The 26,544-nt window shown below is 53.0% G+C and overlaps 5 protein-coding genes across 5 annotated transcripts; 3 read left to right on the top strand and 2 right to left on the bottom strand.

Annotated features, from left to right (window-relative positions):
- PG985_007125 (adhesin protein Mad1) lies at positions 1-2,268 on the top strand (the record flags this gene model as incomplete). The annotated part of the gene is made up of 3 exons (XM_066826894.1): positions 1-60; positions 128-1,451; positions 1,550-2,268. The coding sequence occupies 3 exons, from the start codon at positions 1-3 to the stop codon at positions 2,266-2,268; spliced, it is 2,103 nt and encodes a 700-aa protein (XP_066684569.1).
- Positions 2,269-3,408: 1,140 nt separating this feature from the next.
- Positions 3,409-5,567, bottom strand: PG985_007124 (uncharacterized protein; the record flags this gene model as incomplete). The annotated part of the gene is made up of 5 exons (XM_066826893.1): positions 3,409-3,904; positions 3,959-5,168; positions 5,232-5,327; positions 5,390-5,469; positions 5,536-5,567. The coding sequence occupies 5 exons, from the start codon at positions 5,565-5,567 to the stop codon at positions 3,409-3,411; spliced, it is 1,914 nt and encodes a 637-aa protein (XP_066684568.1).
- Positions 5,568-6,351: 784 nt separating this feature from the next.
- On the top strand, positions 6,352-6,830 carry PG985_007123 (uncharacterized protein; the record flags this gene model as incomplete). Its single annotated transcript, XM_066826892.1, has 2 exons — positions 6,352-6,376; positions 6,463-6,830. 2 exons carry the CDS (start codon positions 6,352-6,354, stop codon positions 6,828-6,830), a joined length of 393 nt encoding a protein of 130 aa, XP_066684567.1.
- A 1,913-nt stretch (positions 6,831-8,743) lies between these two features.
- Positions 8,744-10,630, top strand: PG985_007122 (Malate synthase; the record flags this gene model as incomplete). Its single annotated transcript, XM_066826891.1, has 5 exons — positions 8,744-9,104; positions 9,194-9,771; positions 9,827-9,984; positions 10,041-10,283; positions 10,342-10,630. 5 exons carry the CDS (start codon positions 8,744-8,746, stop codon positions 10,628-10,630), a joined length of 1,629 nt encoding a protein of 542 aa, XP_066684566.1.
- Positions 10,631-18,041: 7,411 nt separating this feature from the next.
- PG985_007121 (uncharacterized protein) lies at positions 18,042-19,468 on the bottom strand (the record flags this gene model as incomplete). The annotated part of the gene is made up of 3 exons (XM_066826890.1): positions 18,042-18,167; positions 18,220-19,190; positions 19,369-19,468. 3 exons carry the CDS (start codon positions 19,466-19,468, stop codon positions 18,042-18,044), a joined length of 1,197 nt encoding a protein of 398 aa, XP_066684565.1.
- Between the last annotated feature and the right edge of the window lie 7,076 nt (positions 19,469-26,544).

The raw sequence follows: 26,544 nt of genomic DNA, 5'->3' as shown, positions 1-26,544 counted from the left end.
ATGAAGAACACGGCAACCCTCGCCACTCTGGCTGCTGGCCTCAGCCAGGTCGCAGCTACTGTACGTCCCACTCTACACTATACTCGACTATACTCTATTCATAGCCATATACTAACCTCTCACACAGGGCTTCGGTAGCTGGGGAAGCGCTCCTGCTTTCAACTGCCCTGCCAACACCGACAACAAGTGTACCGAGAAGCAGATCCCCGGTTTCAACTGGAAGGATCTCCCCACCGGCCCCTTCGAGAGCTACGGTGGCTTCAACTGGAAGGGCTTCACCTGCGAGAACAAGTTCTCCAAGCGTGACGAGCTTGCTCCCCGCACCTTCGGCTTCCAGGACAAGTGCATCAGCGGTGTTGCCCACCACGACCACAAGCAGGCCCCCAACTTCGGCTGCAACGGCAAGGACATCGAGAAGACCTCCATTGGCGGCTTCCAGGTGACCCCCGAGTTCGACTGCGACTTGGAGTTCCACTACGGCATGCCCGACGGCTCTACTTGCAAGCACCGTACTCCTTGCAAGAAGTCCGGTACCTACGTCCAGAACTCCCAGTGCGGTGGTGCTAAGAACGTCACCGTCGTCGTTCCCAAGCAGCCCGCCGTCCCCAAGGAGACTTGCAACTTCGGTTTCCACTCCATCACCTTCGACTGTGCTTCCAAGTCTTCCACTGTCCCCCCTAAGCCTAGCAGCACCCACTACCAGGCTTCTTCCGCTTCCAAGCCCGTCGTCACCACCTCGAGCTCTGCCGCTGTCAAGACCCCTGCCAGCTCCAGCGCCTCGGTTGTTGTCTCCACTTCTGCCGCCTCTTCTGCCTCTACTGCCAAGGTCTCGACTCCCGTCGTCACCTCCAGCTCCGTCCAGGCCACGACCAGCAGCGTCGCGGTTGTGACCTCCAAGACCAACAGCGTCCCCCAGGCCGAGAGCTCCACTGTCGCCACCCCCTCCGGCAGCGCCTCCAAGTCTGTCCCGGTCGAGTCTCCTTCCAAGTCCGTCCCGGCTCAGTCTGCTTCCACCCACGTGACCACCTACATGACCACCTCCACCCTGTACTCTACCTCCGTCCACACCGTCACCAGCTGCGGCCCCGAGGTCCCCAACTGCCCGGCCTCGTCCACTCAGACCACCGTTGTCACCGTCCCCGTTGGCACCACCGTCTGCCCCGTCACTGAGACCCACGCCGCCTCCAGCAGCAAGCCCGTCGAGTCTGCCCCTGGCAAGCCGACCGAGACCGCCCCCGGCAAGCCCGTTGAGTCTGCCCCCGGCAAGCCCACCGAGTCTGCCCCTGGCAAGCCCGTTGAGTCTGCTCCCGGCAAGCCCGTTGAGAGCGCCCCTGGCAAGCCTACTGAGTCCGCCCCTGGCTACCCCGTCGAGAGCGGCCCCAGCAAGCCTACCGGTGCCTCTTCCACTGGTGCCGTTCCCGCCACCTCCTCCAAGCCTGCTGTCCCTGCCGGTAAGTTGCCCTTTTATCCCAATTTCGTACCACATTGTATCCCAATTGGTGCTCGAATCTTTTTCTTTGAATGATCAATCGCTAACATGCATAAAAAGGTCCCGTAGAGACATTGCCCTGCCCTGCCGTCGTTCCGTCGTGCCTGAACACCTGGATGTTCTCTGTCGGCTGCAAGGACAACACTGACGCTGCCTGCTACTGCCCCGACTCCAAGTTCACCAAGGCCATCTACGAGTGTATGGCTGCCCACGGTGATAGCCAGGAGACCATCGCCGATGCCATTGAGTACTTCAAGGGTATCTGCGCTCCTTTCATCCCCACCAACCCCGGCATTGCCACTGGTGCCGACCACCTGACCTACATCACCGCCAAGCCTACCCCCGTCCCCTCGGCTAGCTACACCACCATCTCGGTCATTGCCACCACCGTCGTCCCCGTTACCGATGAGGCTGGCGCCGAGGTCACCTCTTCCAGCAGCACTGTCACCATCAGCACCACCATGACTGTTCCCCAGATCGCCATCACCACTGGCGAGGCTGGTGCTGCCGAGCCCTCGGTCGGCGTGGTTCCCGGCACGTACAAGGCTCAGCCCGCTCCTACCGCTACTGCCCCTGCTGGCCCTACCGGCCCTGCTGGCAACAACGGTGGTGCTGCTCCCTACCCGACCACGATGGTCTCGGCAAAGCCCACTGGTGCCACTGGTGCTATCACCCCCTCTGCTACTGCCAACCCGACCGCCCCCATCACCGCTGGTGCTGGCCGCGTCGGCTCAGGCATTGCCTTCGGCGCCTTCATCGCCGCTGTTGCTATTCTGTAAAGAGGGACGAGACAGCTCCCAGTTGGACATTCACTGTACCATTTTTACTTCTTACGATCCTTACGACATAGCTCTTATATGGAGATCATTTACACGGTTTACTGGTTCTACCGAACATAGGTTTTCGGAGAGACTGGCGAGGGTTTATTGATATACCCAACACATCACCCAAATATCATCACAGCAAGCCCGCATCAGCGGCTCGGCAATTTTGCATTATTTCCATTTTTTATCTGTACACATACTCTTACTACGGGGGTATGAAAAGGAAGGAGAGAGAGAGAGAGGAAACTCTGAACTAAAAAAGTTTCGAGTTGTATTGTATATTAATAATTAATACCCCGTAGAAGAAACATTCAACCCAAAGTAGCCTTCGCGCTTCAAGTTCAAACAAATATTGCATCGTATTTTACTGTGAACATGTAACTGCACTGTTTTTTGCAATGTCTCTCCTTTTGAGTTTATAACGAGCGAAAGCCTCCAACTCAATCTAAGCCAGAGAGAAAAGTCGCTGCTAGCTATGTCTATCCATAGATCCCTCGGATGAATCCATTCCGTCCATAAACCAGACACTTGATCCCAGCCTTTACTTCATATACTTCTTTACCAAACTACACATCGATCGGTTTTGTGTGATTCCTCCGGTAGGAATATCGGGTACTTAGCTCCATAGAGAGATATAGAGGAATTGGTATAAAATGTGCCGCGTGCGAGGCAACCACTGGGAGTGTTTCCTGGAGGTCACCTGTGGTACAACACACTCCATGCTCGGGACTATTCGAGCTGGAGACATACCGCTTATTGAGTACAAGCTCATACAAGTCTATTATCCTCATGTATGTTTTCCGCCCAGGATTCGATTGTGACCTGTGAACTACCGGCGACTAAAGCAGCACAGCATATTGAACATCGCGAACATCCCAATATTAATGGTCTTGTATCAGAGTATACCCCCAATGGAAGCGCCAGGGTCCTGCATTCTACAAAAACCGATCACCACATCCATCTGTGTTGTTCCTAGCACGCCTACAAGCCAATTATCACCGAGAATAAATGTATATATTACCCCTGTTTTTCAGTAACAACCAGATTTCTAGGGTATTCGACAGTTCATAACTCGGTACCTCTTCTGTCTTCAACTCAGGCGCCATTTCTCTTGCGGACGCTGTCATCGGTACTGCCACCAGTCCCACTGCCTACGCTGGCACCGACTATGGGCTTGGATGCACCAATCCTTATCCCACCTCCACGCCCCTTGCCATCTTTTGCAGCATCAAAGCTTAGGTTGCTAGCTCCGCTGCCACGCCGCTTGTGAGACCTGGCCCCTTTACCAATCGGCGAAGGCGTTTGTCGTTCCAATGGCGAATCTGCGCCATCGACACCACCCCAGTTCTTAATAGGCGTTGTAACTGTGTTTTCGTTGATTGTTGTGATTGCGTGAGGCTGAGGCTTGGATTCTGGGGTTGCGATCGGACCTGTGTCGGTGGCATCAGCAGCTTCAGATGGGCCGGATGTCGAGGGCGGCGATGAGTAGTCCAGGAGATCTTCTCGTGCCTTGTGTGCCACCTCCATAGCAGGATCCTGGCTGTTCACAGACGCAATGTCTGATTCAACGGCATCGCTGTTGCGGTACTTGCTGGACGCTATTTAGTGGAGTAAAACACTTGCCCTCTCAGAAGCGTGTACTTACTGCCCAAAAGATGCCGACGCGCCAAGGCTAGTAGCACGGGCACGTCGATAACTCTCGAATTCCTCCTTGGAATGCTCTGCATCTGTGAAGTTGTCCAGGGCATCGAACACGTGCTGGAAAACCTGGGTATCAACATCTCGTGCCCACAGGAAGTCAAGATGCTCGTAATGGGGAATCTCGGTAGCCACGGTCCGATTTGGTAGCTCGCGCAGCATGACCTTGATATCGACAAGTGAATCGCTGCCACCGTAGACCAACACAATAGGGGTCTTGATGTTCCGAGTCGGGTACTTGGCAACCTTGGTGTACTTGTGCGTCGTACTGAGTGGCGGATGGACGTCATCGTCAAACATCTGGAACGACTTATTGCGGATAATCTGGAACCAGTGCACTACAGACTTGGTACTCGTAAAAGAGTAGAGATGCGGGTACGCAGCCAGTTTTTGCGACAAGGAAATGTTCTTGGCCTTCCAGTTGAACAAGAAGGACAAGCCAATATCAATGACGCGGACGAAGATGGGTGGATACAGAATGGACTGCCACATCGTAGCCGAAGCCAGAATCGACCGGCGTCCGAAGAGAAGAAACAGCACTTGCGGAGAAGCTTTGACCAGGGCGTCGACTATTCCATTAGAAAGGCCGGCCGGTGACATAGCAGGCGCAAGTGCAATGAAGACGTTGACTTGGTCGTTGAGCTTTGGGTGCACAGAGAGCGCAGCAAAGGACTGGGCAGTGCCCTGTGAAAAGCCGATGTACGAAAGCGACGACTCCCCGGTGGAGTGAAGAACGTATTCGATAGTGTCGGGAATGTCGTAAAAGGCGAACTCGTCGATGGAGAAATCCCAGAAGTCGATGCTTGCAGGCGACATCTTGACGGATTTCTTGGAGTACTTGTTCCCACGGTTGTTGCCCAACCAAACGTCGTAGCCCCTTTCTACCAACACAAACGGCAGGCACCTTTGGGCATCCGTCAAGCTGACCCATACTTCACTGTTCATGAGAAGGCCGTGGTGAAGGTATACGACCTTCTTGCGCAGACTCTGCGGTCCATTGTTGACCTTCATATCCTCCTCTCCCTTGCGCCACGGGAGGCGGTGGATGCCGAGCAGATAGCCATCTTTGGTCTGTACGACATGTTCCTCGGCAGTGTAACCAAACTCGGCGCAGAGTTCGACGAAATCGGAGGCATTTCGGATTGAGGTAGATATAGCTAGCAAGGAGCAGTCATGTTAGTTGCGATGCGACAATGGCGGGGTTGGCCGGTTACGCCTACACTTTCGTCGCTGCTCTGCCCTCCTTTGCGCCGGCGATGCGAACCTATTGAAGAGCCGTCGCGAAGCTGCGTAGAAGAGAGAAAGAAGGGTGTTTGCTGCATCGTGAGTCAGTACCACATAATTCGCCACCAAGAATCTCAGGTTTGGTATTGCGTACGTAGAGCGAGGGTGAGGATCCGGATGATGGCTTCGAGCCCAACGAGAATGAACGAGCCTACGAGCGCAATATACTCGGCCCTTTTCCATTGTCAGTACCTAAACACCATGCACTGTCCCTGAGCGCCGTAGTTCATCGCGACTTACGGATTCAACCGGCCGATGAAAGGAACAGGCATCGTGGTGAGTAAACAGCGGTCGCGCCCACTATGCGTTGGCACCCAGCTCGGGCTTCGGTGACACCAACAAAAGGCTCTCTCTCTATGCGTTCAAGATCGCAGCACAGAGAGGCATTGTTTGGCGTCGAGGGGAAATCGTAGGGTTAAAATGGAAATAAGTGTATTTGGAAATGATTGTATGAGCGATCGGCGCTGCCAAAGTCGCCAACGGTTTGTCAAGTGTGGTGCTTTCCTTATCCAGAGGATGATGTCGTCACATGCAAAATGATTGCAGCTCAATTTCCCTTCTGGGTAGCTGCGAAACAGGGGTCTGTTCAAAAGAGGTATCACAAGGTGAAATGAAGATGCGAACCGAAGATATCAGAAAGCAGTAGGATATAGCGTGTAATCATGGAGAAGGGAAATTGCCAAAATAACAAACAGCATGTGGGAGAAGCACTATATCGAGATGTATACAATCATAAATATGTCAGGATCTCGTCCGAAATCAGTTCCACCTGGGCAGCAACCGGAGCTTGCTTGTGAGATTGCACTGGTCGCGCCCGTACCTGAGCTGGGCTTGAGAGCTCTCGGCTCCCCCACTGCAACTTGCAGGTAGACCCCCCCTTGTCGCTACAGCTGTCATGCATCGGGGCTGAGCTTGGCCAATCACAGCGCGGTGGCGCCTCACCGGCAACTGAAAATCAATCCGTCTGTATTTTGCGACGATTCGATGTCGAGAAGACTCACCCATTCCTAGAGGCGGCGCCTGCCAATCACAACGCCTAGTCATATTCCTCTCAAGATGCCGAGTTCATGCAAAGAAATACGTACGTGGCCATCGTCTCCCGTCTGCCATCCTTCTTTCGCACTCGGCAATTGTCCCTCAGCTAACCGTGTCGCGCACACCTGGTAGGAGCCGCACTGGCGCAGTGTCTCCAGGAGTCCGAATGTGTCATGGTCCAGCGCCATACTGCCGCCGAATGCCTGCGCTCGCCGCTGGCCGAGACCCTGCCGACCAAGTGCCAGCAGCTCAAGAAGGGCTTTGGTGAGTGCAGGAGGGGTATGATCGACATGCGCAAGCGCTTCCGCGGCAACCAGCCCATTACCTTCAAGAACCTCGAGGCCAGCGACTCGGGCGAGGGCTACCAACTATACGCCGGCCGATCCGCCTTCGCCGGCTCGGTGCGGAAGACGGACGGCAACGAACCCGAGCCCAAGGACTGGAGAGAGGCGGAGAACGAGAAGTTCAGGCAAGAATTGGCGGAAAAGAACAAGAAGTAAGAAGCCGTGCCTGCAGAGGCGATGCTTCGTACGATTCCGTTGGCAATGAGACCGGCCAACGCGAAGAAGCGGCGTTGGGCGGCGTTCATTGTCCTTTGCAGTCACTGCTAAGCCTGGATACCAGGCTAGGTAGGCTCGGTTACAAGCACGCATCGCCCACACTTCAGCTCTTCATCAACCATACGAACAGAGCGTCGATGTTTTCCTCGGCCCAGGTTCTTGTTCACTTTCCGTATGGGATAATATTACCTGACCCCACCTGGTTGAGTCGGGTGGCAACCCACGATGTAGCTGGGGTGCTAGCCCATCTCCCGGCACTGGGCATATATTATATTGTATGCCTCCCTGTTCCCATGTGGTTGGGGTGGAACTGCGAGAAAATGTTCATAAAAGCGCTTTCCAACGGACAATGCAATCTGGACCTCGCAAATGAGAAACCTACTTCTCCAGCATTTGATAAGATGACACCTGGAAAAGACGCGCGAGCTGTGTACGACTCCCTTGTTGTGTAAAACCCACTGCGTTGAGATTGAGTCGGACCTCCCGTGGTCAGCTCTCAATCTCTTGTCGGTATCTTATAGATTTTGGGTACCGATGCCTCTTCTCCTCAGTCGCTATATTAATTGACGAATATTTATCAACATTGTGAATAAAACAGAACGAGGAATACAGGCCGGGAATAGCCGGCTCGTTGAAGTGTATCCGACTACCCGTGAAGTCGGCATTGACGACCTAAATTGTATGTAGGTACCGCCTGGCTGTATCTCAGGCGTTTAGTGGGCTAAGTAGGTACCTAGCTCATTCCTCGGCATGGCCAACAGGCAGACAGGTCTCGGCCATTCGGCAACTATCCATCCGCCCACTATTATTCTCGGGCTAGCTATCTCTAAGTCCCCTGCTTTCCCTTCCTTATCGCTCGACATAGGTCATTTCCATCGAGTAACAGTCCGAAGTCGGATGGAATATAAGCTATTTGCCATGCAGAAAGCGACTCGTACCTGATAAAGGGCATCGCATCCATACAACGACCTCGACAATCTGAGTGTGGCAAAGCTATCGAGGCATCTCGGGTCCGATGCCGTCATGATCAACCTCGTGGGATTTCCCGTACGGTCGGGCGGAACCCGCCATGACTTTCGGCTGGCAAAATATGCCTACCTGGGGAACATCTACTGCTGCTACTGAGCGGGACGTGATGGGATTGAATAAAGGGTCAGGTACTGCGCATAAAATGCAACAGCACGAGCACATGTGCCTTTACTTGCGACATTGCGATTTGCTAGAATTAAAGTCTTGAGTTCGGGTTGCACGACTAGTCCAAAGCATTCTTGATATTCACCTTCCCCCACACTTTCACAAGCTCGTTCCCTTCCGTCACCCCGCCGGCTAGACCGTCCATTCACGTCAACCCTTCCGTCCGAAACGAGCCAACTCTGTTCTGACGCCGAGCTTAATCCTCGACTTGGCCGGACGGCAAGCAGGGCCTCTTGTACACCCACGCGTAAGTCGTAACCAAAAAGGTACTTTGCGCATCATGTTAGCCCATCCTTGTCATACCTCATCATCACCTGGGGACGGCCAGCTCCAGCTAGGCGACCACCAGACCCAATGCCGAAGTTTGGAGACAACTTGGGGTGCCCGTACCATCTTCGTCATACCCGAGAAGCTCCCTCCCATCCCCTCAAGACCGGTCATACTTCAGTCCGGAAACACCCAGCTTTAGTCCTATCTCGAACCCTCATCATATGAAACCAAACTTCCCCTTGATCCTATCAGTTGTGCGATAGAACCTTTACTACAGTCGTCTCCATATCTAAATCACGCCCGCCTATATCCCAATTGGTGACATATACTCTTCTTCTTGACAGTGGCTCCCAAGCGGCTTACACATATCCCCTATCATCACAGCAAACATGGCGACTACCGAGACAATCCTCCAGGGTGTCACCATCTCCGGCGACATTCGCCCTGAGCACAGAAAGATCCTGACGCCAGAGGCTCTGGCGTTCTTGGCTCTTTTGCACCGTTCTTTCAACGGCACCCGCAAGGCCCTGCTAGAGCGCCGCAAGATTCGACAGGCCGAGCTGGACAAGGGCCAACTTCCGGATTTCTTGCCTGAGACCAAGACCATTCGCGAAGATGCCGCATGGAAAGGCGCGCCGCCCGCCCCGGGCCTGGTAGACCGCCGAGTCGAGATCACGGGCCCGACGGACCGCAAGATGGTTGTGAATGCCCTGAACTCGGACGTCTGGACATATATGGCCGACTTTGAAGGTGAGTTACCCTTTCCCATAGCGGGTTATGTTCAATGGATGGACAAGACCCGTTCATCGAGGATTTTGCAAGCTGCTGACCCGGCATAGACTCGAGCGCGCCAACTTGGGATAACATGATCACCGGCCAGGTCAACATGTACGATGCCGTGCGACGCCAGTTGCAATTCAAGCAGGGTGAGAAGGAATACAAGATCCGCACCGACCGTGTGCTACCAACGCTCATTGTGCGGCCTCGCGGCTGGCACCTGGAGGAGAAGCACGTCACTGTAGACGGCGAGCCGATTTCCGGGTCGCTGTTCGACTTCGGTCTTTACTTCTTCCACAACGCCTTCGAGAGCGTCAAGCAAGGATTCGGCCCGTACTTCTACCTCCCCAAGATGGAATCTCACCTCGAGGCCCGCCTGTGGAACGACGCCTTCAACCTGGGACAAGACTACATCGGTATGCGCCGGGGAACGATTCGGGGTACCGTGTTGATCGAGACCATTCTGGCCGCTTTCGAGATGGAAGAGATCATCTACGAGCTCCGCGATCACAGCTCCGGTCTCAACTGTGGGCGTTGGGACTACATCTTCAGTGTTATCAAGAAGTTCCGTCAAAACAGCAATTTCATCCTGCCCGACCGAGGCAGTGTCACTATGACCGTACCGTTCATGGACGCATATGTGAGTGGGCTCTAGACTGCTTGATCTGGATATGGCAACTGACACATTTACATAGGTGAAACTCCTCATTCAAACCTGCCATAAGCGTGGTGTCCATGCCATGGGTGGCATGGCTGCCCAGATCCCCATCAAGGACGACAAGGAGGCCAACGATAAGGCAATGGATGGTGTACGAGCCGACAAACTGCGCGAGGTCCGCGCAGGCCACGATGGGTATGTGACTTACCCCCTGGTCCCACATAGCAACGACTTACTAACCACTGGTGCAGAACATGGGTTGCTCACCCCGCCTTGGCTGCCATTGCCTCCGAGATCTTCAACAAGCACATGCCCACGCCAAACCAGCTATTCGTGCGCCGGGAGGATGTTCAGATTGGCCAGAATGACCTCCTGAACATGAACGTCCCCGGTAAGATCACAGAAGAAGGTATCCGCAAGAACTTGAACATCGGTTTGGGATACATGGAAGCTTGGATCCGCGGGGTAGGATGCGTGCCCATCAACTACCTAATGTAAGTCTCCAATTTCCTGCCAGCTTTCCCAATCCGCACAGCTGACATAATACCACAGGGAGGATGCCGCTACGGCCGAGGTATCGCGGTCACAGCTCTGGCAGTGGGTGCGGCACGGCGTCACGACGGCCGAGGGCAAGAAGGTCGACAAGGCCTACGCCCTGAAGCTACTCAAGGAGCAGACCGACGAGCTCTCCAGCAAAGCGCCGCAAGGGAACAAGTACGGCCTAGCAGCCCAGTACTTCGCGGGGCAGGTCACGGGCGAAGACTACGCCGACTTCCTGACGAGTCTGCTCTACAACGAGATCACGGCCGTCGGCACCTCGAAACCGGCGAGCAAGCTGTGAGGTCGCGAGACGAAGAAATCGAATTGATTGTTGGGCGTTGACTATGTACTGAGTAAATATCTGTTTTGTATGAGACATGCCACTGGTAGTTCCCTCTTGGGCTGCTGCTAGTTTTTTTGGAATGAAACTATCATTTTACACTATACCGTGCGATGAAGAGAGTTGGTTCCGTGTAAAAGTGAAGAGGTGATGCCTCATGAGAGCGTTAAAGAGCTGTGGCACACTATTATTGTTCCGTGTAGGAAGAAGGATGAGCTTCCGTGGTGCCTCTTGTATCATGTGCATATCCCTTTTGATGCCCCTTTTCGACTCCCATCGGCTTTCTATGTGCAAGGGGACGGTTACCAATTGTGGTAGTCGGCTCGCGTTTTCCCCCTTTCTCGGGCCACGTCCTTGCTTCCTTCGTCTCTGTACTATGTCGACGTACCTGATTGTGCAGGGACGAGCTGATTCACGCATGTGCTATAGACTGAGACTACGGCTTCCATGCACTGCTTGTCCGTCCGTAGTATACTGTTGGAAATTGCTATCCCCACAGAGTAAGGATCAGGACCATCAAACACACTGTGAGTTGATCACCGATCAAACGCGTGGTGCCATGCAATCCGATATGGCTATATGAACACACACACGCACGCACACGTACACATTTTCTCTCCTCTCTCTATTAGACGGGGCTGTCCAGGAATTTCCCACGCCGCCATCGAAAGACGGGAAAAGGGGGTGGATCAATAAAGTCTTAGTTACGTAGCTCACCAGGTCATGAGTGGTTCTCATGTGCACCTTCAGCGATGCCATCCCGTCTGGAACCAGGTTTAATGGATCTTCAATGAAGAAGATACAATCACTAATATACAGAGAACATGTCTATATCCGTGGCTCTGGCATCTCATCCATGAGACGAGGATGGAGTGGATGTATGGGATTCAGGGGTAAGAAGCCAGAGTATAGATGCTCCTTTTCTTTTAGCATATGGGCTCAGTCATGCTCTGGAGAAATTGCTATATCTATAATAGCTCAGGGTGCAATGCCAGGTGGCCATCGATGGCCATCCGCTTAGAGAAGCTGACTTGAACTTCGAGGTGGAGGGAGGGATACTGGGGTACTGAGGCTCTACACTATCGGCGGCCAGCTCATGTTACTTCTCTCTCATCAGAAGGTTTTCTCTACATTTCTGTCGTGGAAGTGTCATCGCATCACAGCGAAACAAAACCATTCCCGACATACAGCTCTGCTCTGGCTCGTCTGCATCAAGCTCCCAGTATGAGGCCTTCCGACTCCGGTGCCCGCCTGATCCAGCAAACACTGGCGGCGCAGCAAGAGTACTTACAACTGAACTGATAGGCTTCGAGGCGAGTTGAACAAAGCCAGCAAAGTCATCCATAACGTGTGTGCTATGCGTGGAACGGGAGGCTAGCTACTGCAAACCCTACGATGTATTTCACGTCGGGCTCTCGGCCCCTTTCTCGAAAATCGCATTCAAGGTAGTCCGCATATATGGGAAAGTGCATGCATGCCCTTTGGGCAGTAGTAGCAGAACGCAATAAGCACATCGCATCGCCAAGAAGAATAAGGGTAGTAGTAAGAAGGATTAGGGAGTGACCTAGATTCCCTCGCTTGCTTATCTTTTCTTTTCTTTTCTTTTCTTTTCTTTTTTTTTTTTTCCTTTTTCTTTCCTTGCTTGCTTTCCTCCAGATGGCGGTTCGGCATTGGGGCCCATTTCTGTCTACCGGCGCCCGCTGCATGCAACCGTCATCGGTCGGATACCTAGCATACAGTTGGCAATAACTGCGGACAGCCGTGCATATATATTTGGGATAGATGGTTTGGAATGTTAGACTCCAGCCTCTATCCACTGTTTGCCTGTGTCTCCCCGCCTGTATGGCACATTGGACGTCGTCCGAACGTCTGTGGCAAGTTTAAAGGCAAGGCAAGGGGGGTCTTCCAGAGTCCAGACTGTTCAGTGGACCGACCACAAGCCCGCGGAGTCGGAATACCGGCCGGGCGAACCAAACCGAGCGCGCTGGACTGCTGCCGGAACAGCACACACAATACAGGAATGGGTTACGTTATCTTCTACCCGGCGCATTTACGTGTGCGTGTGGCACCCGAAGTCTAAATGAACGACCCTTCCTCCAAAACCCGCAGTTGGGCGACGAGTATTGACACATGCCAACAACAACAACAACAAAAACCACCACCACCACCACAGACAGGTTTGCGACACTGAAACAACAACACAGAGGAAGAAGGAATGCAATGGTTGCCTGTTCATTGTGCATATATTAGCAGTAGTACTATGGCTACCCAAAGCAATTAACCTCCCCATGCCACTACGCATTGTGCGACCGATAGCTGCCCAAGTATTGGATCGGGGATATATTGGTTGGTGTATTGGCTGGGTGTCACATATTGCCCGGCATTGTCGCACACAGCTATGTAAGCCAAACTGATTCAATCTTAAATCTGCTGGTCATCATCCGGCTCCCATCATCATCCTTCATCGTGCCTTTTTCTCGGCCACGCGATTCCGACCCAAGCAATTATAAATAGTAATCCTGAGATGCTTACATACATAGCATCATTCAGTCAGTAATAATGGCGTCCAACAGACCAAAGGTTGTCTCGGAAGTCGCTTGCTGTTTCGTATCGTTGCCCGCCATCGGAGAGTATCGGGGGGCGTTACGTAGACATGTTACGTGAGAGCTTCGATAGCCACATGAACTATTGGCTGGCTCGGGCACGATATGTACCATCTTCTCAGAAAGAAGCAGTGAGTTATGCGCTTGTCGCACAAGTCACGCAATACGGTCGGGCTGGAAGGCTGAATGGGCACAGCCAATGGCACGAGCGCGTCTCTCAAGGGCTGGTCTCATTCTCGATATTCGAGTATGCAGTATCCCCCAACAGAGCTGAAAGACAGCAGCAGAGCGGTAAGTAGCTAGGTACTTGCTTGGACTGAGATGAATGGATGAACAGAGAGGAAGGTGTACCAATTGTGGTTATGGAAGAATGGCGTGGGGGAGGAAGGAGGGCAAACAAGAGCCACTCCACAGTCATTAGATGGCCTGGTATCTCTGAATACAAGCGAGCGCACACCGAGAGAAAGGGGGGTAGGGGGGTGACACTATTCTCCGGTGACTGGAGTAGGTCGGTTGCTTTGGCCTCTCATACGTGTAGATAAGGGACTGGGACTTGTTGAGACCCCCGTGCCTCGTGAATGGCCTGAGGGCTTACGTAGTGCCTAGTCGCTTCTCTACGCGCTGACTGAGCCTTAGAGACAGCATGTGCATGCCGTACTATATTCTCACCAGGCTAGGGCCCTTGGGCAATCGGCCAGGGGCTCGTCCCACGCGATTGCGCCCGACGCAGAGGAAGTGGTAGCAAACATGGATGGCCGAGAAATGCTTCAAATTATGGTAAGGCTGAGGATGTAAGTAAGCAAGCCAGCAAGTAGAAAAAGTGTGAGCAAGTTGACCACTTCCACCAAACCTCCTAGCGGCGGTGGCTTTTCAGCCAGCTGGATGGTACTTACTGGTTGGATATTGGCCCGTACGCCAACCACTCTGACCAGCATTCTGTCCCCAGTCCCAGTCCAAGTCCGCACGCATACTCCTTCCAGTCCAAGAGGAGCTTATCACGAGGTGAGATAGGTATCAAGAACAAAAGAAACCAAACGAAACAAGTATAAGAGTTTTGCAGGGGTACTTCTGCCACCATAGCACCCATACCAAGAGTCGTGCAGTTGATGTGTCGCCCGTAAGGCTCACTCTGGCAGGCAATTTCCGGATCGCTTAGCCGATCAACGGAATGCCAAGATTAGTTGCTAGTTCGCGCACACTTCAGCGAGATCCGGGCCTTGGTAAGACATCATAGAAGAAGAAGAATAAGGGAACACGCTTAGCGAGTTAGCTTAGCTTGTTTTCTGCTTTGTTTTTTTTTTTTTCTTTCCTTTTCCTTGCTGGGGGCTTCCTCACCGTGAGTTGAGATTGGCACACCACGATAACACTCCAAAAGACTTGGCCAAGGTGACCACAAATAGGATCCGGGGCCGGTGAGCGAAAGAAAGAGCGTGTGCCTAGCAGGAGTGTCTGCATGTTCGTACATGAAACATGACACTAAGAAGAGGAGGAGGAGGAGGAGGAGAAGGATGAAAAAAGAAAGGGAGGGAAGATCCGGTGAGCTGGTTGAAGCCCTAATCGAGGCCTTTCATTTGTCGCTCTCGCGGGCTTTTGGGTCTAGCCTGGGGAGAGAGTGTGTGATGGCTGCTGGTTGGCCCGTACCGTCTGGTGGTGTGTTTGTTTGCGTGGTGCTTGTGTGCTGTCGAGACCAAGCATGGGGGAAGGTGGTAGGCAGGTAGTTCCTTCCTTCTCACACCCCCCGACTCGGCTTCTTCCATTCCTTGCGCATCAGGCTTACAGTACAATGCTCCTCCCCCCCCCTTTTTGGTTCTGCCTATCACAAACAACCGTCTACTGCCCTGAATCTATGGGGAACAGTAATCAGCAGGACCAGAGTACAATGAGTAAATCAGTCCCAGCGCCACCAGGGCCGCCCGGTTGGGACAGGAAGCCCTGGGGTTCAGCCTCAGGGCCGTGGCGTCCTTCATCACACGAGTTGCTCTCGCCATCGTTCTGGCTTCACCGTATTGCTGGGTCGGACTAACCGCTGAAGTGGTATACATACTTGTACACATAGTTGAGCATCATGAGCCAGAACGGGAGAGGCAAGGAGATGAACGGCCCGTGTACCTAACAATGCTTGTCTTGTAGCAGCAGTATTAGATGCGAACTATTGATTAATTTCCCAGCGTAGACTGACTGCAACAGCTGGACGGACGGGGTATGCCATCATCTACGAATTAGCCTCTCTTCAGATTTGAACAAACAAGTCGTTGTCGTAACTGCTCACGGGACAGGCGCACTTGACAGGCTTTAGTGGGCGTCTTTGTCTCTCTTGATCCAGTCACTGCGCAGCGTCCAGAGATAGCGGCCGCCACCAAGAGCCCACCGCGCTCGAGCGGACGCATCTTTGTTGAGCGCCACGGATGACTGCGCCGATGGATCCAGAACCCCGGACTGCCCGACACTGATACATCGTTAGAGAGGGCTTGGGACACAGTACGCCAGTGGGAGAGGTATGTATTGTATCGCGTTGGCCAGACCAGCTCGGTACGAATCAAGACATGTCTACCTACAGATATGTCCGTCCCCTCAGTCGGCTATGCTTGCCGGCGACAAGCAGCTGGCTAGAGTCTACGGTGAAGATCGTAAACATGCAGGGAACTATGTAGATCTATGCGTCAGAGAAAAGAGACACCAAGGGAAGGGCTGGCTATCACGAATGGCCGGCCACACGCAAGACTGTAGACGGGTGACGGGCGAGAGGAGAGGAGGTCGGCTTGGCACCACCAGCCAGCCTTCGCAGATCTCTCTTTCTTTCCCGACTACTGCAATGCACCTGGAGACAAAACTTTCACACTCCTGAATCAGCGGGAAAAGCGTCACCTGTGTGATACGCGCGCGAGCGCACGCACGCACATACATACACACGCATACACATACACATACCTGCAGGCGGTGCATACATATTGTCCCCTCGAGTTGTTTGACGTGGGAAACACTAAGGCAGCTAGAGATGTAGCTAGATATGTGTTCACTTGAACTTTGATCGTTGTAACCACCTTGGAAAAGCCTAACCACGACTGTCTTTGTCTCTGGACACCTAGTAGCGAGGGATCGGAGGCGGGTACGTATTCGTCGTCCTGCAAGCCTCTCGGTCTCGCGTCCAAGTGTACATGTAGCGAGTAAGAGTGAGTGAGTTGCTGGCGTGGCCCCCCTAACCCACGCATGTCCCCAAGCCAAGCCCCCCCTTTTCGCGACGTATGCGTGTCTGGGTTGACCACAAGGACGAGGAGAGAGAAGACAACTGAAACACTGATCGTCGCCCTCACGAAAACAAGTAAAGTAGGCAAGGGAGGTGGGCAAGCAGGCAGGACGAAGGAAGAAAGAAGGAAAAAGAACGTCTGAGCTTTGCTCCGATTCGCGGGTGGAAGGAAAGAAGCTCGTACGTAGCGAGAGAGTTTGTTAAGCGTGGGTTTTCATCCCTTTCTGCCCCGTGACTCCCATTTTGAGTTTCAAGGAGAGAAAGAAGAAGCTGGCTGAAAACGTACCTGCTACCACACGAGTGACTGTCCTTTTTCTTTTTTGAGTTGAGTCAAGTCTGGCCTATGACATGTCGGTCAAGTAGATGAGATCAGGGGCCAACGGTCTCTTCGCCACAGCATGTGACGTCCGACCATGGATTTGCCTCCGTCGTGGGGTGACATGCTTCTGCTCCTGCCGCGATATCCCATCTGGCTGCGCTGGCTGCACTAGGTTAAGCCATCCCGAAGTAAACTTCAGAACGTTGTCGGTGGCGACCTCGCTTCGCGTTCGAGCATCTAAGGATAAATTGACGACGGGACTATTTGCGATGCGATCGCAACCAGAGCGAGTTCGTCTTGTGGTCAAAAATTCAGGAATATATCCGGCCTCTGTCCATCTGTGAATACATCTTTCCAGGGCCCCTTTTTCTCTGGGAACAACTACAGCCATCGTGAAAGTCGTCGTGGAAACAATAGAACGTGTCGTTACTTTCGGGAACAGGAATACAACGAGAAATGTATTGATTTCATGTTTCCACTGTGTAGAGAGGTGCCTTCACGACGTCATACACAAGACTCAATTCCGTTTCATTCTCCTGCCCATTGACCCCGAAGAATAACTCCCTAAAAGTACACCAGAATAGTCGGCCCATGCCATCTATGTAAATATGTCTCCCTTTCGCTTGGCCCAAATCCCACAAGCAAGTAGTAGCTGATCTCGTTAGTTGAAAAACTTCTGAGTAAACGCCGGAACAACCCAGAGCCCATTCGACTCTCCATAATCCGATTTCCGATTACCACAGTCCGTAGAACCCGTAGAACCCCAAGCAAATTTTTTCATATGCCAGTACTCCAATTCAATCCATAAAATGGCCGCTATATATAGCTGCCCACAAGTCTCGCTTCGTCGTAATGATTCGCTGTCGTCGTATCTATGCAGGTGTGCCGAAACCTTCAAAAACAAGTCACCCCAAAGGCAGAGCCAGTGGCATTTGCCTAATGACCGCTGTCGATAGCAGTCTGTTGATGATGAGACGCTCCCACGCAATGCTACTATGTCGTTCGCAGCTCCGTTGCCTCGATATGAGACACTCTATTGACAAGATTCCAGGTTCAGGGGGTTCATACTAGAATCCAAAGGAACCCGGGTGCGACTTCGGCATTTGGTCTGGAAGGTGTTTGGCGCCAGGCAGGCCGTCGCTGAAGTCGATCCTGGGAGCGACGCAGAGCTCTCGTTGTAGTAATAACAACCAAACAAGCCCTTTTTTATATGATCTTTCCCTTGGTGTCCTGGCTATCAGGATCTGGCTTCATTTCGCGGTGTGGGGAGGAGTTCTCGGTCGGTGAACTCTTGCCGTTGCCGTTACCACATCCTTTCACCAGAGTGTGCCGCTGCCATTGTGTTAGTTGGAATAAATCACAGATAGAAAGCGATTATCATTACCTTGAGTGCGTCTTTCCGCGAAAAGCTTTTGTCGCAGTGGTCGCAAGGAAAAGGTTTGACGGCCAAATGAATCCGCTTGTGGCGTTTCAGGTCATGGTTCCTGTTGAAAGACTGTGGGCATACGTCGCACTTAAAAGGTCGTTCTTGAAGTGCGGGCTGGTGAGAGTACATGTGGTGGTGTGCCATGTGCGGCGGAAAGCCATGTGCCATGGTACTGTTCAAGCCCCCGACCAGCATCGGCGGGGTATTTGGGTTTCCCATGTTAGAGAGCACAGCACCATTCATCGGGGGTGCCAGCGCTCCATATCCCCCATAGTGACGATTGGGATAATGCGTCGGCGCGTGCATAGAATGAGAGCTGAGTGATGGTATTCCCCTGGGAATAGCCCCTGTGGTGGTGGGAGACGACTGCGGGGGCGATTGATGGGTATTCGAGAAAGACGGGTACGAAGACTGCTGTGGTGTAGACGAGGGTGGCGCGTAATACCCAGATGTCGTCGACGATCGAGAGTACGTGTCCGTAGTTGCTGTAGCTGCCGAAGCTGGTGCCTGAGAGGCGGAGGTCTGGGAGCTGAGGATGGAGTTTGGCATCGGCGTATGGTGTGAGGACTGCGAAAGCATCGAGGTGTGACCAGACCCGCCTCCTGGGACCGCTGAAGGGAAAGTAGGCCCGACGCTGTCGTATGGAGGCGCCACGAGCCCGTCTCCTGTAGCAGGCGACTGGGAGCTTCTGTTGCCGTAGGCGTTCCCAGAGGGCGAATATAGCTGCTGGCGGCCGCTGTAGCTCGATTGCATCAGTCCCGGCTGACTCTGTCCCAGGGCGCTGTAGGTATACGATGAATTTTGCGTCAATGCCCAATTTCCTTGGGGGTTATGGTTGTAGGGCGGAATGCCGCCAGCCTGTGAACTCTGCGAACTGCCACTGTGCACACTGGATGAGAGCGGGCTGAGGCCGTCGGTCCCAGTGACTCCTGATCCCCATGTTAGACGCCTGTTCTCAGCCATTTTTTAAGGTGGTTTCTAGACAATATCGTTGGCGACGATACTTGATAACCATTTCTGGCAGAGGATAAGGTGTGGTGGCGGAGGGAATATGGGCTGGGCATCGGAGACTTCAACAAGAAAAAAAAAAAGCGAGAGGGACCATACTGGGAACTTGAACATCCACCTGCGAATTCGGCGGAGGAAGATGGAACTGAGGCAAACCTCCAGCAGCTGGTCTACGAGAGGTAAAGCTTGCGATTTCCATTCTCCCGTGAGGATCCCGAAGGGGAAAGAAGGCTCGACTCAAGGTCGTGCCTGGCTGTTATTCGAGTCTTTTCGTGGAAGGCTCGAGGCACCTATGTCGCCAGAACACTTTCTCTCACACTCCAAAATGATATTTGGTTGCTTCGGTTGACTACGTCGCTCTGTGACCCGGGTGAGGATGTGCGGGGGCAAGTCAAAAGTTGTTTCCAGGGTGGCTACGCCTGGAAAGGAAGCGTGGATGTCGACAAGCAACTCCAGGTAGGTTCGTGATGCATGCGGGAAGGCGCTATCCAAGGAGTGGAATAACCACGGTGATGCCAGAGCTTGGAGGTGATTGTTGAAGTAGGGTGCCCCACAAGAAGGACCGGTCACCCACCCACCAGTCAGTCGGTCGACAAGAGGTTTGCTTTTGGGGTTTGGTTAGAAAAGGATGTTTCTGGTCGTCACTATCCTTCTCGATTTCCTTCTGGGAATCTGATCTGATCTGGGGAGCACGTAGACGTGGGCTGGGGCGCTGTTAATGTTGTGGTGGTGGTTGTGTTGTCTCTGGTGGTCACGGAAATGGGGGCTGGCCGTTGCGGCAACCACTGCTGGCTATGGCTTGACGGCAAAAACAGCCAAGGAGAAAGAGGACTGCTAATGCGGAAGTGCTGTGTAGGTAAGGACAGGTTAGGTATGCAGATGCTGGAATCCCCAGATGGAGGTTGGCCTTGCTGGTGGGTTCACGAGCTTTAAGGTAAGTTGGTGGGAGGTGTTCGGTGGAGACGTCGATCACCCAAGATGGCGCCGGGAGGCGCCTGTCGTCGAGATTATATGTCAAAGGGTCTTCTTTGGGTAGTAGCAGCTGGGACCCTGGTCGTATCTGTGGTACCGCACGCCTCTTTTTGCAACTTGCTTCTGTCGGCTGGCTCTGTGGCTGCCTTTCGCTCTTGGGCTGGGGGGTAGTAGTAGGTACACTAACACGCTACTTTGGATCCCTAGGGCGGGATCTCTCTCTCTCCTTTCGACTTTGGATGACCTGGTCTCCAGACTAAAGTAGTTCACTCGGGCTCAGTCTAGCTGAGCTGGGCTGAAATGGTTGCCGGACTGGGCGTTCGAGACCTGACCATGACAACTTGGTCCCCTGAGCCAGTTACTGCGCGGCCAGGTATCTGCTCGGTACCAGGAAACTTTGATTCCCCTTGTTGTCGTCTTCCCCTTTTTCATGTGTAGGTTTGTAGCCTCTATTAGTTGGTTTGGGGAGGTTGCTCCCGGGTTTCAAGCACGTAGGCCAAAAAATGACGGACGAGGGACCAGGCGAAGTTTCTCTGAGGGACCGAGGAGTGGTGGCGTGCCAGGTCGTGTTAAGCAGCCAGGTATTTTATGATGGTGCAGGGCCAGCTGAACACAAGTGCCGGTAGGGGTCAGAGTGCAGGCTAGCTATGTATGCTAGGTAGGCCTCAGCCGGGCTGCAGGTCGCAATGGCTACGACTTATAACAACCAGAACTCATGGATTGGACAAGTTATGAGATCTGGCAGTTAGTCACGTAGCGTGGCACATATGGAGCTGATCTAGATGAAGGGCGACGGGATCTATCCCCGGTGACGACAAAATGGGGGACTGCTCCTGTTGTTGGCTGCTAGTGGCAGGAGTCTGAGAGTTTATGTCTTGCCTCCGATACAGAGGAGACCGAGGAACGGGCAGGCAGAGAGGCAGAGGTAGAGGCAAAGGCAGCTCGCTAGGTACTAGCGACTAGAGCTGTCCAGTGGCCGTGAACCAGCGGATCATGTCAGAGCAAAGCAAGAGCGACAGTCGCAAGTCGCAAGTAGCATGTACCAAGTAGAAAGTAGGGGCAGACGTAGCGTACTACTACATGCTAGCAGGCCGGACTGGAGAGAGGAGGCTAGAACCCTGGTCTTGGCGACCCTCCCATGTCCACCATGCACCCAAGATTCCGGGATTGCTTAATGCACACCCATTGTTGCAACCTTTATTTTATTTAATTTTTTTCGTGACTGACACACTGACAACGTCCGACTTAGTGGGAATGATATGATGTAGGCTTGCGCTCCAGCAACTAGTGAGTGAGCAGGGAGCGAGACGAGATCACCCCCCTCCCAGCAGCAGCAGCAGCAGCAGCAATCAATCTCGCAGCCTGGCCCAGCCCACTCACTCCAGTCGGGCCAAGGTAATAATAGAAACAGCAAGCTGAGACCGAGACCTGTCACATAAGACGGAATGGTCGGGAATTCCACAGGCGTGGTCCTTCGCTTCCCATGGGTCTGACGTCCGCTGTAGGTGGTAGGTTAGTCGTAGCTAGTCCCTGGCCAGCGCTTACTTATTATGAGCGATAAGTAATGGCAGCTTGACAAGGGATCTGGGACACGAGGACGTAATCTCTCTGGGCTAAAAGGATACCTGGCGCGAGGTACTGCGTTTACGTGTGTGTTCGATGGGGGTTCTGTTCGGCTCCAGCCAGGATATCTTTCCCTCGTCAACCCCCCCTGCCCTAGCGCCAAGTTAGCTGGCATGGGGGTCACTCCAGCGGATTTGCACTTTGGTGGCAGGGGGGGTTATTCTTCTCAGGTGCAGAGGTGTAGGCCAGACAAGGGCAGGGCAGTAGGGACCTTAACGTGACACTTAACCAAACAGCCAGGCTTCTCCCGACAGCTGGCAATAGATACAATAATGGTATAGGAGTCATCGATTATTACACTCGCGTAATTAAATACAGTATGTATGCCTCAGCCGTTTGTTGCTACTGATTATACCAATTGAATACTTTAAGCTCCGGTATCTATTTGATGTCACTTCTGGGCAGGGGACGAGAAGGGGGCCTGGAGAGTTGAGAGGGGAGGAAACATCCAGACGCACGGTCCTTGACCCATGGAATAGGCTACAAAAGTAGGTTCGAGCTGGCCCATAATTGATCAAACCATGGGCTAGGCGAATTGACCTCGTCAGCATAGCCGTGAAGAAACTCCAGGCTGCCTGGTTCCTTTTCCTAATGTTCCTAGTTTTACTTTGCAATAATTCAGATGACAGAATGCTAAAAATCCAGTAGAAGAGGAGTCAATTAGGACCGTCGGTCAGTACATTACCTACATAATCATTGTATCCCGACCAGACAGCAAAGCAGCAAGCAGCAAGCAGCAAGCACCCTGCAATTTTGGGGCCAATCCTGGCAAGAGAAGAGAGTGCAGAGATAATTGGTTTCTTTTCCTTCTTTCTTCCCCCCTGCGATTCTTCTTTTTATTGTCTTGGCGGAGCAGTCACCATTGGACTGCCTGGAGGAAGACCGGACTAGTTCTTTCAGCTCCGCGATTTAGCTTGGGGTCTCTCGTCCCGTCCAAGTGGGTGCCATGCGATGCTATGCCATGTCTCTCTTGCGGCTGGGATCCCACATTCCGCTTGGCTGTCGGCAGCGATCTACCTGCTACCAGGATTGGGCTTGATCGACGCGATGCAATGTGATGCGATCTCGTGGGTGAATTGGCCACCAAACGGCGAGGCTCTCCTCTGTTCATGTCTGAAATTGTTCCAGCTCGCTTCGTGTTTCTCGCTGCTTACCTACATATGCTACTTTACTCACCACCCACAAATACTTCTAGCCACCTGCAGCCGATTGCGAGCTTCCGGATCTGATCTGCCAACCATGCCTCTTCGATCTCGGGCTGCAGCTTACCTGCTTGCATCTCCAATGGCTATAGGAGGGAGGATATACACAATCGAGCTGCGTCAACTTCAGTGTCATAGTCGAGTCTAGTATGCAGTCACTGCGAAAAGCCCACACACATCACTGCGGGCAGCTTCGCTTCGACATCCGTACTCTGGCTTTTACCCCAGGCCCTGGAGCTTATCTCCTGCAGCCGGGCAGGGCCTCGACTGGCAAAGAAAGAGTCTATGCCGTGGCGTATACTATCGGTCTTGGGAACTCGCTGCTTGATTTCTCCAAATCCATTTCTAGGGGAGCAAAGGCTAGAGGCTGAAGTTCAGGAAAACACAGTACACGCCTAAATTTGGTGGTTTCTCGTTTCACTTCATTTCTTCTTTCCATCTTCTTCCTTTTATTTTTTCGCTTGAGGGCGCCCGCTCATAACCGCCCTATGCTAGCGAGCAAACTTGAATCTAGTATCAGAAGTAGCTATATTGGCAACTGGGGAGTTGCTGGCTGAGCATCATTAATGTGTCCAATATTGGCCGACGGGTAATTCCGCAATACACATACAGGTATGGACATGGATGATATGCCTGCACTGCTTACGCTTTGCTTTTACTCAGAGGCCGCCCCTCACGCTGTACCCCGTCCCAATGGAAGCATGCCAGGTCCAGGGAATCTCACGATACCTACTAGAAAGTGCAATCTGAATGCGGCTGACATTATGATGGTCTTTAACATTTCATCAGCAACGGGCGGCTTCCTTTCCTTCTTCCACCTGTACGACGCAGCTGAGATGGCTTGATCCGATCGGAACCTGGGAGCACAATGCTTTTTCTTTCCGCCAACCGACCGCCTGATTTGTGGATTCCATGAGTTTAATTGAGGCTGCGCAGGCCGGCTAATTCAGGAATGCCGTGGGCATCGCTGAAGAGTCGGTGTCAAGTGGTTGTCTATCTGAAATTGTATCCCCAGTAGTGAAGAGGCCAGGACTAGCCAAGAAGAGGACCGGTCTAGGCAAATAGTGGCCGAGCAGCTCTAGCTCCAGCTGGTTCTGGCAGCTCTTGACGAGGGGGTATCTTCCACTGCGCTGTAATACGATAATACGACAGGCAAAAGAGAGGCATCTCTCAATATTGCAATTGCCCTTTGGTTTTCCATGCGGAAGTCGAGATAAACGTATATCGCCCTTGACACCCAATCTCGGCGAAGCTCCGACTTGCGGGTATGAGCTTCACGAAAGAGATATTTACAACGGGTCATTATTGATTAGCTAATAGCAAGCTTCTGTAACGGCGGTGGCTGCTTCTCCAAGACATTGATGGGTAGCGTACTTTAATATAGTCCGGAAAACCATCAACCGCAACTATTGCATCGCATCGCTTGTTTGGCCCTTCACCATTCACCAGAACCTCGCAGTCTGTTTTTTTCTTCCCTCTCTCTCACGATGGGCATGGGCAGCAACAAGCAGGCAATTGAACTCAGGTTGGCACCCGATATGCCTTTCCTCTTCATCAATACGTATGCTCGATATATTGGTCTTGGAGCCTACTCACTCACGTACCCTATGTCGTGATGCCATTTTTAGCATGGATGTCTCGTCTAACTGTCGTTCAATATAAGCAATAATTACCATAGCATCAATAATAGGTGTGATGGATTCCGTAGTGCATAATTGGGACCGGGTTCCTCTCAGGGCATCAGGGCATATATGGACTGAGCTGGACTCCGTGTAACACGACATGTCCGATTTACATGGTTCTTTGCAGGTGCTCCCCCGAATCAAGTTAACCCCCAGGGCGGGAGCGAAAAGGGCCAGAACATTGAGCTCTATTCATTGCGATGCTATAGTACATACATGCAACCTGTGACGAATGAGCAAGCCGGTCATGTTACGGCCGACGACCTAATATAGGATACCTACCTATCTACCTTATATTATGTAGGGCTTCATTCAATTCTTGTTGGCGACTGGGGAGGTACGGTAAATAACCTACTAACGTACCTGGTCACCATGAATTGTCCCCGTCAGATCATCCTTACCGGCGAGTACAAGACATGGCGGCGGACCGTTCGTTCTACAGGGATGCGACCCCCCACTCCAAGGGCAAAGACCCAAACTCCCCAATGGGGATGAACGCCGACGGACAGGTCGCACACGATGATGGGGCGCCTCGGCTCCGATCTCACGGCTCAGTGCGCCATAGTGTGCCATTTGCGGTAAGGTTGGGTCAGAGCCAGCCAAGTGCCAAGCTCCCAAGCAAGCTCGTTGAGGATCGGACTGTCAATTCCAGGCTCCAGTTCTCGGTCGGTACGGTCGGTACCTCTCCCCACCAACCTTCAAAGAAGATGGGATGACATGCCATCCCATGCTGGCTTTGACATCAACCTCGAGCCGACCCAAGCACTAACAGGCACCTGCATGGCGTAAACAAGGTTAAAGAGACACGCTGCATCTACAATATAATTTCTCACTCCGTTCTTCAAAAGCTGAAACGACTTGGATATGCATGCCAACCCCCCATGTCGCTTCGGCGCCTCCAAGCCCATTTGGTACCTGCTCGCTGTGGGTGGTCAGAATCGAGCATCGTGGGATTTCCAACACACCCCCGCGGCGCACACACAGCAGCACACAGACACAGTGCCTCCCTCCCTCCCTCTCCAGCTCTCTTGACTCGACTCGACCCGGCTCGACTCGTTGACATTTTCCCCGATGCAACCTGGAAGTGCCAGGCGTACTACAAGGAAGTGGTAGCCAACAAACATTGTGGTTGCCCGAAGTATCGTCTGCCCGCCTCAGCCGACCTAGACCTTTGCAGTATCATGATTGGTACTTGTCAGCCAACTAGTTTCGTTTCAACCCCCTCGAGACTTCCTGCCATCCATTGACCCCCTTCCCGCCTAGCCAATCACAACCTCGGCTTTTGATATTTACGAGAGATACATCTGCTTACCTTGCCTACAAGCCCCGATCCCCCTCGCTGGGCGATCGGCCACAGGTTCTGCGGAACAAGTAGAGTGTGGTTGTCCCAGCCAGTCAGGCCGTCAGATGGGTTTGGGTGAGCTGCAGAGCCTGCAGCAGAGCCTACCTACATACTCTGCGATGCTTTCAGCGAGTAAGCCGGGTTGCTTGGCCGGCCGACTCGCAGGGGAGACGACACACACACACACACACACACACACAATTGAAGCACGTTTCCTGGCCCCAGCCCAAGCATTTGTGGGGAGAGATGGCGCAACAACACGGTCGGCTACTGCTCTCTACTGTACGTACGATTCAGAGCGACCGGCTAGGTGACCGCGAATCGCTCCTCGCTAGCGAACACCCAACCACGGTTTCGCACGAGTCCAATTGCGCGCACACGGCGGCATAATCCCGAATGGCTCACCAACGACATTGCACGAAGCACTGCTGCAACCACGGTGTGGCTCACGTCT

This window comes from Apiospora marii (assembly GCF_038362585.1).
Source record: "Apiospora marii strain CBS 49790 chromosome Unknown utg000004l_segment0_segment1, whole genome shotgun sequence".
Classification (NCBI taxonomy): domain Eukaryota; kingdom Fungi; phylum Ascomycota; class Sordariomycetes; order Amphisphaeriales; family Apiosporaceae; genus Apiospora; species Apiospora marii.
The sequence above is the reverse complement of the archived record's forward strand: the minus strand, read 5'-3'. Positions and strand labels throughout refer to the sequence as shown.